Source organism: Citrus clementina, unplaced genomic scaffold, assembly GCF_000493195.1.
Source record: "Citrus clementina cultivar Clemenules unplaced genomic scaffold, Citrus_clementina_v1.0 scaffold_5, whole genome shotgun sequence".
Taxonomy (NCBI): domain Eukaryota; kingdom Viridiplantae; phylum Streptophyta; class Magnoliopsida; order Sapindales; family Rutaceae; genus Citrus; species Citrus x clementina.
The window spans coordinates 313,528-325,733 of record NW_006262201.1 but is presented as its reverse complement, the minus strand read 5'-3'; the positions used below and the strand labels follow the sequence as shown (position 1 = coordinate 325,733).

Below are 12,206 nucleotides of genomic sequence, written 5' to 3'. Positions count from 1 at the left end.
TTGATGCTAATTTAATCAAGATATACTGAATATTTGAGTATTTTTTATGTTCAACAACTTCGGGTAAGTTTGAAAAGATCATATTAATTATTAATATAAATAAATAAGCCTACAAGGTACATATTACATGTATGTGTAGTTGCATTAAATACACATGTAATAAAGATCATAAAGCTCAGGGCCATTAATTAAACATTGCCAAACCAATATCCCAATAATGGTTTTATTACTAATATTAGCATTAAAAGATCTGCAAACTTTATTTGGCCAAAACAAATGCTTCCTTGTTGCCTCCTTGATCTTGTCCTGCCTGGTGATTCCTGAATGTTCTTCTCATTCTGATATGCTGAGTCGTTTGCTGATCATAAATGCAAATCCCCTTAAATTTTCTTAGTCTTGTTCTTCATGTGAAATTCTACCTAATGCCTATCCTTTTAGCTGGTTTAAATTCTTCTTTTTTTCTTTGAATTGTTGATTTGTAATGTTCTTCTCATTTGCACATGTGGCATTCTACAGTCTTGCAATGCCATTTCTTGTTATGGCAGTAGCATTCGTGGTCATGGCATCACAAGCAAATGCTTTTGAATTGCTTTGTTTGATTTTTGTTTCTGATATTTTTTTGGCATTCTGGGATATTGTTTCTCTTTTGATTATCTGTTTTTGTTGTTATGGGATTCAGGGATAGTATACATCAGTGCACGTATGAAGATGATGTAATAAGTGCTTTTGATAAATTGTCTGGTCAGTTTCCTTCACAAACCAACCATTAATGAGCAAATCCTTCCAATGACTCTTGTGCACATTAAAATAAATTCAATTTTATATGAACATAAAAATAAATAACTCTGAAGTATATTATTTGATAATCACAAAACAACAATTCACTCCGGTAAATATCAAAACAAACATATGGTCTATAATGCAAGTTTTTATAGAGAAAATACGAAGGACATACAATTGATTTTTTCTATGATAAAGAACTCTAAACAAATTCATATACGTATCGCAGTACTCCTTACAAATTCATTTGTTTCTTCTTTTCCTTTGATCAAGTGCTGATTATAGCCTTAATATTTCATTTTGTTTTGATCAATTTTCTGTAGGTTTGTGTTGTGTGAAATTAATTACAAAACAATCTTTAACGAAGTCTTATGAAAATAGCATATTATTGCTACACTTCTCCAAAAAAAAAAAATTATAGCTACGAAGTTGGACTTCCTGATCAAGCAACTATTCTTCAGATTGTGTATTGTGTTACGGTTGAGCTCTTATGTCAATTATGACCAGATGGCGCCTTGGCTAACTGTGAGTAATATGCGAACATACTATTTTTATATGACAAGTTATGTACTCTATTTTTATGGTCTTTCTCTCTGAACAAAGATCTCTAACATCCCAAAAGGAGCTGATGATGATCAATATTTGCAAATATTAAAAGCGATGGCACAGAAGCAATTAATTCAAGAACTTGCTTAAAGTGTATCAGATTCGAGAGTATAAATAATTCTGTACTGCAGCAGTCCAGCCTTCCAGTGCTTAATCGGCAATCAAAAACCACTTTACAAAACCATTAAAAGAACATTATAACATTACTTCTGGTGAAGAAACAATTTCAATCTCGTTATACATAACCGTACAGCAAAATAAATTTAATTTCAACAACTAAGAAAGAGTTAGCCATTATACATTACGCATTCATACTAATTAATTCATTAAAAATATTCCCTTTTCTGTCATATTGATGTGTTAATATGAAGATCCGTTTCAATTATAACAGTTTTGATGAATTCAAATATTTAGTAATTGATAAAATTGTATTTATCGATTAATATTAATAGCGATGTCACATAAACAATTAAATTAAAAATTACAAATAATTTTGTAACGCGGCCCAGCCCTCATCTGTTTAAGTAGCACCTAAAAAAACAACAACATCAAAAGAACATTATAACATTATTGCTGAGGAGGCAGATTGTTCTGGAGGAGATTTTAAGTTAAGGCCACTAAAGCCGAAATATAATTAGTGAAATATAATACTTGGTGTTATAATGTTCTTTTCGTTTTTGATATTGTGTGGCATGTTCTTGTTTTCTTTTGATTTTCTGTTTTGGGTGTTATGGGATTTGATGACGATGTACATGTACAAAGATTATGTAGTAAAATGCTTTTGATAAATTGTGGAACAAAAGAAGAACACTACCGTACTAATTAATTACTAATAAGAACATTAACAATTTTTGTCGAAGTCTGATGAAGAGAAATATTACACATATTTAACCGTACAGCCAAATAAAAGAAACTGAAGTTTATTTCAACAGCCAAATTTGAATTTTAAAATTACATACACAAACACACTTGATTTAGAAGAAAAAAAAATTCTAATAATAAAATATTTTACATAAGAAATTATGTAAAGGACAAATATATGTAACCGTACCGCAGAAAAGACAAATATAAGAAACTGAAGTTTCAACAGCTGAGAATGAAAAATTAATTCATTAATTAATTAATAGAGTCGTCCTTTGCTAGCTAAATAATGCGAACCCATTGATTAGTCGACCACTTCTACCCATTCATTAGTCGGGCTATTCGAGCATAAGGTATATGGGTTAACAAGTCCCAATATTGTTCTCCATCCTCTCTGCACTTCTCTTACTTCTCTTACTTCTCTTCCATCAACGGACATCTCAACATCTGTAATTGCAAAAGAAAAATAGTTTTCAACTAAGATTTGAAATTACATTCACAAACACACCCAACTAAAAAAGAAAAATTCTAATAATAAAACATTTCAGTCATCAAAAACCCATTTACCATATATTTCAACACACGGTATATGGGTTAACAAGTCCCAATATTGTCCTCCATCCTTTCTGCACTTCTCTGCCATCAACGGACATCTCGAGATCCGTAAATACAAAAGTGAGGAAGGCAGGCCCTTCTCCGGAAAGTATTTGAGCTTGCGACATCCCCCGAGAACCAATCCAGTGAGGTTTTGAAGATCAACAATTGAAGAAGTTAGGCGTTCCAGATTTGGAAAACCTTCAATCCTCAGATATGTTAGAGAGGCAGGAAGAGGAAGCGCGGTCCCCGATCCTTTGTCATCTGCCTTTGGTGGGAATGACACCATGTCGTCATCACAATTCATGATTGTAAGTTGTCGCAGAGAGGAGAATCTGTGAAATCCCCGGCCCCGCTCAATCATTGACTTCCAAATCTCCATATTACCATTAATCAGCAGTACATGAAGGTTGGTGGGAAGGCCATCTTCTTCAAGGCTTGGAAGCGCAACTCCTCTTCCTATTGTTAATTCTTGAAGAGAGGTCAGATTGTGCAATCCCTTGGGTAAGGCCTCTAGTCTCTTACAATTATATATCGCCAGCATTGCGAGTTTCGCACAAGGCAATCCCCCTTCCGGAGAGGACACCAGATTTCCACAACTCGCAATACTAATCTCTTGAAGCTGGCAAAGATTATGTAAACCACTCGGTAAAGTTTGAAGATTTCCACAACCAGAAATGTTGATTTTTTCAAGAGATGTGTTGTTGTCCAACATTTCTGCTATTGACTCCAGCTTCGAACATCCCCAAACTAAAAGCAACTTAAGAGACGGAGGTAGATTGCCAACTTCAAGGGACTCAAGCGTGGCAGGTAACTCGTTTTTTGAAAATATACATGTCAATGATGGACAACTGTAAATTTCTAAGTGCTCGAGAAGAGATGAGGTGTACCTTCTGCCGCTGCTACACTGGATGCCCTCTTCCACTGTCAAAGTCCTTATATTATCGCAATGGCAGATCTTCAACCTCTTAAGGCTCAGTGGTAGCTGGACTCCAGCAATATATGTCAACGAATCGCAACCCGAAATCTCCAAGATCTCGAGAGACGAATTGGTGTCGCACATCCATGCCTCTGGTAACGATTTCAGTGCATCACAAGAACTAATCTCAATTTTCTTCAACTTGGAAGGCAGAGCAACCTCAGGAAAGGAAACAAGGGACCTGCAGCCGTAGATTTCTATCTCTCTCAAGGAACTGAGGCTGAGCGATGATTGTGGCAGCTTCACAAGGCCTTCGCAATAACTCAATCTTAGATATTCGAGTCTGCTTGACAATTCGCAGAGCTGCTGTTGTTGGTCTTTCTCTTCCTCCGCCACCAAGGATTGAAGTTTGGGACAGCTTGCAATCGTCAGTCTTTTAAGAGAGCTAATGTCTTGTAGTAATCCGTTATGACTCTTCCATATATATGTCTGCTCTTTCATATCATTTATCTCCAATTCTTCCAATTTTGGCAGTCGCAGCTTTAATGGCCCTGCAAGAAACACTTGATTTGATGCATCTCTACAAACCACTGAATTCTGAGATCCGAGATGACCAGTTGCACTTCTCCACACAACCTTTTTACATCCACCAATTTCAAATTTGCAAAGAGCTGGAAGACTCGTAATTGAAATTGACAATTCTTCACATCCTTCAATAACAAGCATCTCCAATGCAGGAAGGTGTTCTGGAAATGTTCCTTGCAGTTTGGCACATCCTAAAATGTGAAGCTCTCTCAATGTAGGAAACCCTTCAACTCCTTGACCGGATCCATGAGGAATCCAGTCTTCCCATTCTTCCATGTCTTCAAAACGAAGAGTCTCCAAGCATGGAAAAGGAATTGAAGCACCCTTCCCATAGAACTCTGGATCTAATCTCCTTACGCTGCTCATTCCACATACTACAAGATGCTTTAGAGAGGGTAGTTGCCCGACTGACGGCAGGGCAGTACACATGTTACAATTTTTAAATTTTAGGGTCACCAATTTTGAGAACAAGGAATCTCCTAACCAAGCTGGAAATTTTGTACCTCCATAGCCTTTGATGCAAAATTGCTCCAGATTTGTATGAGGTTTTAGCATGTCAAGCACCCCCTCTTCAGTTTCTGCCTCCCTTGAAGAAGAACCATCGGTACTGCGTGTCCATCGAAGCCATAATTCTTTAAGATTCTCCTTTCTATCCAATTGAGCGTCCTCGGCATCAACAATGTGTTTTACATTCTCCAAATTTGAAATGCAAAGTGTCCCCCTAAGTTGCGTCAACAACTTTAGCTCTCGTAACCCAGAACCACTGTCTTTTCCCACAACAAAACTACACAACGTCTGAAGACAAGTCAGCCTGCCAATTCCTACCGGCATTTCCTCCAACGACTTCGTATTTGAATTCTTAAGATGATGCAATTTGACGAGATTTCCCATGTCTGCACACAACTTCTCCAGCCGATCACAATCTTCCAACAAAAGACTATGCAAATTGTAAAGCTTGCTGACTGATTCAGGTAGAGTTCTAATCTCAGTTCCAGACAGGTTAAGGTACCTTAAATACCTCAAATCACCAACTGAATCCGGCAGCTCAAGGATGCGGTATCCACGCAGAGAGAAGACCCTCAAGCTTTGGAGTTTGAGCAACTTAGGAAGCATGCTAGGAGCCAAGTAGCCAGGCTTACTATTTGACAGTATTACCGGTAAAAAAGTTCTCAAATGTTGGATATCATACAAGTCCCCAAACCTTTGAACGCCATCATAATCTCCACGAATATACGACAGATGACGAAGATATCTGGAAAACCTTTGTTGCTTGTTAACCTCAGAGGTATACTCCATTGTGAAGTACATTTCCCCAGCAGCCCATTGAGCAAGGTCACTGACGAGGTCGTGCATCACAAATCGTGATTTATTGTTGCTTGATTGCTGCAAAAAGGATCTTGAACGTAGCTCCTTAAAGAACTTTCGACCTAGATCTTCACCAGTTTTCTCACGCTCTTTATGATCCAAGAAACCCGAAGCACTCCATAATAAAATTATCTCCTCCTCTTCAAATTCATAATCCTTCGGAAACAACGAGCAGTGTGCAAAGCATTGTTTCAAAGGTGCCGAAAGATAATAATAGCTCACTGCAAGAGCTGGTATAATGGGACATCTATCTTCTGGTAATTCCCATATCTTGCTACTGAGCACATCTTCCCACACACCTCTGTCATGTTCTCCACATAAAAGTCCTCCCAGTGTTTTTGCTGCCAAGGGCAAGCCATTGCATTTGATCACTATCTTCTTGCCAATGTCCTCCAATGACTTGTGTGAACTGAAATCTCTTGTCCCCAAAGAGTGCTGAGAAAACACAGACAGACAATCCTCAGTTGACAAGTTTTTCAATTCATAAGCTTGATCCGGCCTCATGATTTTTGCAACCTGTTGATTGCGAGTAGTGACAACAATCTTACTTCCCTGTGCGCCAGCTTCAAATGGAAGGCTGAGTTGAACCCAGTCATTGTTATTCTCATTCCAAACGTCATCTAAAACAAGCAAAAATTTCTTTCTAAGCAGTTGTTTCTTCAATTTCTCTTGAAGCTTATTTAAGTCGTGATCATCCACTTTCTGGTCACTAGCAATTGAAAGTAGGATTGATTTTGTAAGCCTGATAAGATCAAAATCATCAGAGACGCAAGTCCATGCCTTGAGATCAAAATGGTCCTCCACTTGCTTATCATTGTAGACAAGCTGAGCAAGAGTGGTTTTACCCAGCCCGCCCATACCTGTAATAGAAATAACAGAGAATCCACCATCCTTTCTTGAATCATCCTTCAACAACAATTCAACAATTTCCTTCTTTTCTGTTTCCCTGCCATATACTTTGGCTTCATTCACCAAAGAGGTTGTCTCTCGTCTTTGCCTGTCTTCTGTGCTCCTCCCCGCTGAACTTACGTTCAAACCCAGCGAGTTTTTCTGTGTCACAATTTCTTGAAATCTGCTGTTGATCTCTTTGATTTTGGACATCAAGCCATAATCGAACTGAATCGATTGTGGAGTAAAAGTGGTGCAGCAAGCAGGAATGAGCTTCCTAAACTTGCTTGTTCTTGTACGACTGCTACTGGGTTGATCATGAGCAGCAGCTGGTTCTCCATTCCCAAGCAGCAACCTCCTCCGGAAAGCCTCAGTTTGAAACTCATCCAACAAGTCTTCAACATCATAAGCCAGGTTCTGAAGCTTGCCAAGCCACTTCTTCACAAACTGATTAGTCGTCTTCTTCTCCTCAGCATCATCAAGCACCGCCTTGATCATCTCCAACATATTCGCCCACCTCATCAGATCGGCCTCGATCTCCTTTTGGCGTGCAAAAAACAGAACCCCCTCTGAAGCTAACTTCTTGACCAGCAAATCAACGGACGCCGTAAGGATTGCCTCTCCGATGAGCGACATTTTTTTTAAATTTTTTTTGGGCAAAGGAAGAAAGGAGCAGAATTATGGGCTATGGAAAGCAGAATCAGAAAATTGAACAGTAAGCATGGAGAGTCGAGCAAAGTGCATGCAACAAGTCTTCCACTTGTTGCTTATTCCAGGAAAGTGAAAATAAAAGGAGAGCCCACCACCCATTAATAACTTAGCAAGTCATCAATCACCAGTGACCACCACTAGTTACTAGAATCAATAAATTTAAAATCGTATATCAAAAAAAAAAAAAATAAAATAAAAAATCGGGCTTCGATGTTTGTAGGGTTAACAACATTAATCCAGCGTCCGGGTAAATGCTGAATAAAGAGGAAAATGGAATGCATCTACTACGAACCTTCGTTTTACAAATCGTAAATCAACACGTTTCTCTCTCCCTATCCTTTTGCCATATAATTACTTCATTTATTGAATTAATTTCAATGCTAAGACAAAGACTCACAAGTACACCATAATTTTTTATAATCACAATGGTAATTCCTATCATATGTTACATTACTGTCGTGTGAAATATAACAAAGTTTTAGCTGAACATAAATTCGACTAATTTATTAAATATATATATATATACTTAATAAAATAACAAGTCGATTAATAAGTTATAAATGATGTACGCGAAATAACTCTAATGTGGAAAAAAAAAAAAAAAGTGGAAGCAAAAGCCAGAGGCAGCCCCCACCGACATCAACAATTTAGCAAGCTTCACGCGCTTGTGCTTGTCTGCTTGACGAACTGGACATGGGCGGACCAAGCATCATTGAACAATTGGAAAAAATGAAATATTCTTTTGTGGGACCGACTATAAATAGTAAAATAAAGAGTAAAAAATGAAAAAAAAAAAGAAAAATTAATCCAGAAAACTGAAAACGAACGAAAGCCGACGAAGGGACGGCAGAAAACGCGTTCAATCAACATTAAACCAGTTGTCCGGGTAAACGCTGAATAAAGTGGAAAATGGAACGTATCTACTACGAACCTTCCTTTATAAATCTTCGAACTCATAATCCAGAGGCAGCCCCCACCACCATCAATAATAATTCAGCAAGTTTCACATGCTTGTGCTTGTCTGCTTGACGAACCGGACATGCGTGGACCAGGCGGCACCATTGAATAATTGGAAAAAAAATGAAAAATAAACTTAAGAGAGTGAACCCTCCAATTTTACTTCGTATTTGTGCAATTGCCTTTTATTCATATACAAACATGTTTAATATCTCATTTTGCCTAATTTACTCTGAAAAAAAATAATTTTAATTTTAATTTTATCTATTATTCATCATTTTTTATCATCCTATCATTAAGAAGGATATATTCATAATTTAAAGTGAATAATCTAGGGAAAATATCATTATATCTCAATTTTAGATTTTAAATAAAAATTTTGTTGGTTTTATTATACATGCCATCGATGACATGTCTTCGATCAATATATTGATTTATTTATTATAGAAATATAATAGTAATTATAAATTAAAAATAAATTTATTATTAAAACAAATGAAATTTATTAATAAAAAAATGAGTTATATGTATTTTTTAATATATATAAAACATTAGAATATCATTGTGCATTTAAGCCCTGCACAAAAGTGAAAAGAAAAAGTAGAGCCCACTACAAATATAAAATCGGTGGAGCTCTTGATCATGCCTTTGCTTTACATATTAAATTAAATAAAAGCCGAACCAAGAATCTTGCCTTTGCTTAACATGATTAATTAGGCACTACTTCAAAGAGAACACGAAAGCAATGTGATTGTCAAGAATATAATTCTTCTGTGTTAATAAAGCTACGTCCTTCTCCTCTGACCGTCCCTTCAGGTTCGTTTCAAAAGTTTGAAGAGAGTTTATCAATTCTTCTACTTAATAGAGCAAGCTAAATTAAAAGATTTTAATCTCTCTTCTTATTACTATAAGTGCACTCTGCACGGCATTTTTTTTTTTTATATAATCAACAATGGCAATTTGTAATGTAATGTTATATTCATATTCCTATCGTGTTGAAATTTTAAATAACACAAATTCAACTCGTTTGTTAAATGTATATATTTAATAAGCTAATAACATAATTAACATAACGCTAATATTATACGAAGGAAGCGTTTATATTTTAGATTGGAGTGAAAATCATGAAGAGTGAGAATCCTAGGATTAGGAGTGTGGAGTGGAAGTGAAAGTATGTGTTTATTTATACTTGAATGAAAGTATGGAATTGAAATCAGAATCCAATCTATGTGTTTACTTTTTTTTGAATTAGGAGTAAATATTTTCAAATTACAAGTTTACCTTTATTTAAAAAATTGTAGTTTTTAATTGCATAATTAATAAAATATATATTTGAAGAATAAAATATTTATTTTATTATATTTGAAGGTTTATAATAATATTAAATTCTTAATTATGTACAACAAAATTTTATTAATTCTAATTTTAGTTATGTAAATTAAAAATTATTGATAAGGGCAACATAAATGAAACATTTTTACTATTAACACAGTACAAAATTAAAATTTTCTTGGAATTAAAATATTTATTAATATTAATTATTAAGATTAAATAAATATAATACTATTATTATTAAATAAATATAATAATATTATATTTTTAAATAAAGATAGTATATAGTAATATTATTAATTCTCTATTAATATAATAATATTATTTTTGAGTAATTTTAACTTAGAATCAATGTAAATTATACTTAGTTAAATATGATAATATTATTTAAATTTATTATAATTATATTAAATAATAATAATATGATAATATTATTTAGTACAAAATTAATATTTCTTAGAATAAACTATTTATTATTATTAATTATTAATATTAAATAAATATAATACTATTATTTTTAAATAAATATAATAATATTATATTTTCAAATAAAGGTAGTATATAGTAGTATTATTAATTCTTTATTAATATAATAATATTATTTTTAAGCAATTTTAACTTAGAATCAATGCAAAATATTATTTAGTTAAATATAATAATATTATTTATTTATTTTATTGAATATAATTATATTAAATTTAATAATATGAGGGTAAAAAAGGAAGAGGTGGAACCCATTCACAGCCCCCATGGGAGTCCCACTCCCAGTCCCACTCCAAAAATAGATGGGTTCCACAGAATGAGATTCTAATCCTCCCTTAAAATATGCAAGTAAACATTGGAGTGAGCGAAATTCACACTTCTCACTCCCACTTCAGAAAGTAAACACAATATAAATAAAATAGAAAGTAGTACTGGCGACAATAAATAAATTAGCAACGCCAAGGATCAATGAAAGAATTACAAAATAACAAAATACATACTATGCATTTTTTTATAACAGAAAATGGGACTAATTTTCAAATATTTTCAAAAGCAATACAGAATGATTTCCTTTTATTTTGAAGCATTGTATGAACTCGAATAACAATGATACAAAAAGAAAAGTGATAATTCTCTGATTGTTTTTTTTTTCTCTTTTTTTCCCTCTTTTTTAAAAGGAGATGGTGGGATTTGGTTGTTTGCGAAATTATTGGTATGGGAGTCTATTTGTTTTTGTTTTTACTTTATTAATTAATTAGCGAAGCAAACATGTAATCATTTGTAAAGGGTTCATTAGCATCGAATTATGTGAGATGAATTTGTAAGACTTATTAATTTCGATAAAAATGTAGTGTTATTAAGGGCCGTTTGGGATTGTTTTTGAGAGGCTTAAAAGTGATTTTGAAAATTTAAAAGCTAATTTTAGTGTTTGATTAAAAAAAAAATCAAAATTACTTTTGTCAAAATCAATCCGCGGATTTTGAAAAGCAGGGAAGGAATAGTTTTTAAATTTTGATTTTGAGAATCAATTTTATCTTTCAATACAATTCCATAAATATCCTTAAAATTATCAACTAAACCCAAAATTATCCTTATTTAAATTGTTAGTCGAATTATTATTAAATTTGTTTCACTATATTATAAATTTAATTATCAATTGTTTTAAGATAAAAATAAAAAATAAAAACAATATATTATAAATTTTTATTTTTAGTAAAAATTATTATAATACATTATTAAAAATATTATATGTACATGTTTTTATATATATATAAATAACTTTATACTACATTATGTACATTTTAGTCATTTATTTTCTCTTAATAGTTTAACAATAAAATTTACCAAACGTCCATAACTGTTTTCAAAACTCACAGTACTTCTAAAAATAAAATTTACCAAACACTTAACTAATTATCTTCACAGCTAATTATTTCTACAGCACAGTTAACAACAATTATTTTAAAAGCTATAGTATTCCCAAACTGACCCTAAGTTATTAATTCATTAACTTGAGGTACTAATATTTATTAATTATGGTGATTAATTTATTTAACTTGTCATAATTTTCAACTGAGAATGAAGTTCAATCAATATATGAAAATTAAAAAGATAACTTTTTTTTTTTCAATTTTTAATTGTTATGATTTGATTTCACTCTTTTCCGATTATTGACATTGTAAAAGCTTGCTGAATGTCATCAAATGCTTGTATCTGATTTCACAAATTGGCAAATATCGTTTGGTTTCTCTATAAGTGGCCACCAAAGTAACAACATCCACCATATATCAAAAATTAATTTTAAGAATCATTTTTACTTGAAATCTTTGAAAAGAAAAATCAACCAGATTAGATTAGATATATAACTAAATTCGATACCAGATTAAAATGAGAGTATGATTTAATAAGAGAGAACGAGAATTGATCATGTCTCAACAGACTAAAAATAAGATTATGCAAAGTTACATGCAGGCACATCATATGTTAATCTTAATTTTTTTTTACTGCTGAAAATTAATTAATTAGTTAATTCCACTACTTCCATTTTTAATTGTATGGTGTGTAACAAATTGGCGGCTTCTGAATTATGTTGCATATTTGTTAACTTAAAGAAATAGTACAATTT

General features: G+C 33.1%; 1 protein-coding gene across 2 annotated transcripts; it reads right to left on the bottom strand.

Moving 5' to 3' along the window:
* Positions 1–2,352: 2,352 nt before the first annotated feature.
* LOC112098239 (putative disease resistance RPP13-like protein 1) lies at positions 2,353–7,459 on the bottom strand. Of its 2 annotated transcripts, none has more exons than XM_024183922.1 (2): positions 2,815–7,459; positions 2,353–2,694 (listed from the first exon to the last, which is right to left on the bottom strand). In XM_024183922.1, the coding sequence occupies exons 1-2, from the start codon at positions 7,232–7,234 to the stop codon at positions 2,552–2,554; spliced, it is 4,563 nt and encodes a 1,520-aa protein (XP_024039690.1). In that variant the 5' UTR covers positions 7,235–7,459; the 3' UTR covers positions 2,353–2,551. The 2 variants fall into 2 exon arrangements, with proteins under 2 accessions (XP_024039690.1, XP_024039691.1); XM_024183923.1 differs by having other exon boundaries at positions 2,353–2,604; positions 2,837–7,459.
* Positions 7,460–12,206: the final 4,747 nt, after the last annotated feature.

Bases quoted from the DNA above. Each gene is read 5' to 3' on its own strand.
- LOC112098239 (XM_024183922.1), bottom strand. From the start codon at position 7,234: ATGTCGCTCATCGGAGAGGCAATCCTTACGGCGTCCGTTGATTTGCTG. The intron at 2,695-2,814 runs GTAAATGGGTTT...TTGCAATTACAG, and splicing joins ACCGTGTGTTGAAATATATG to ATGTTGAGATGTCCGTTGAT.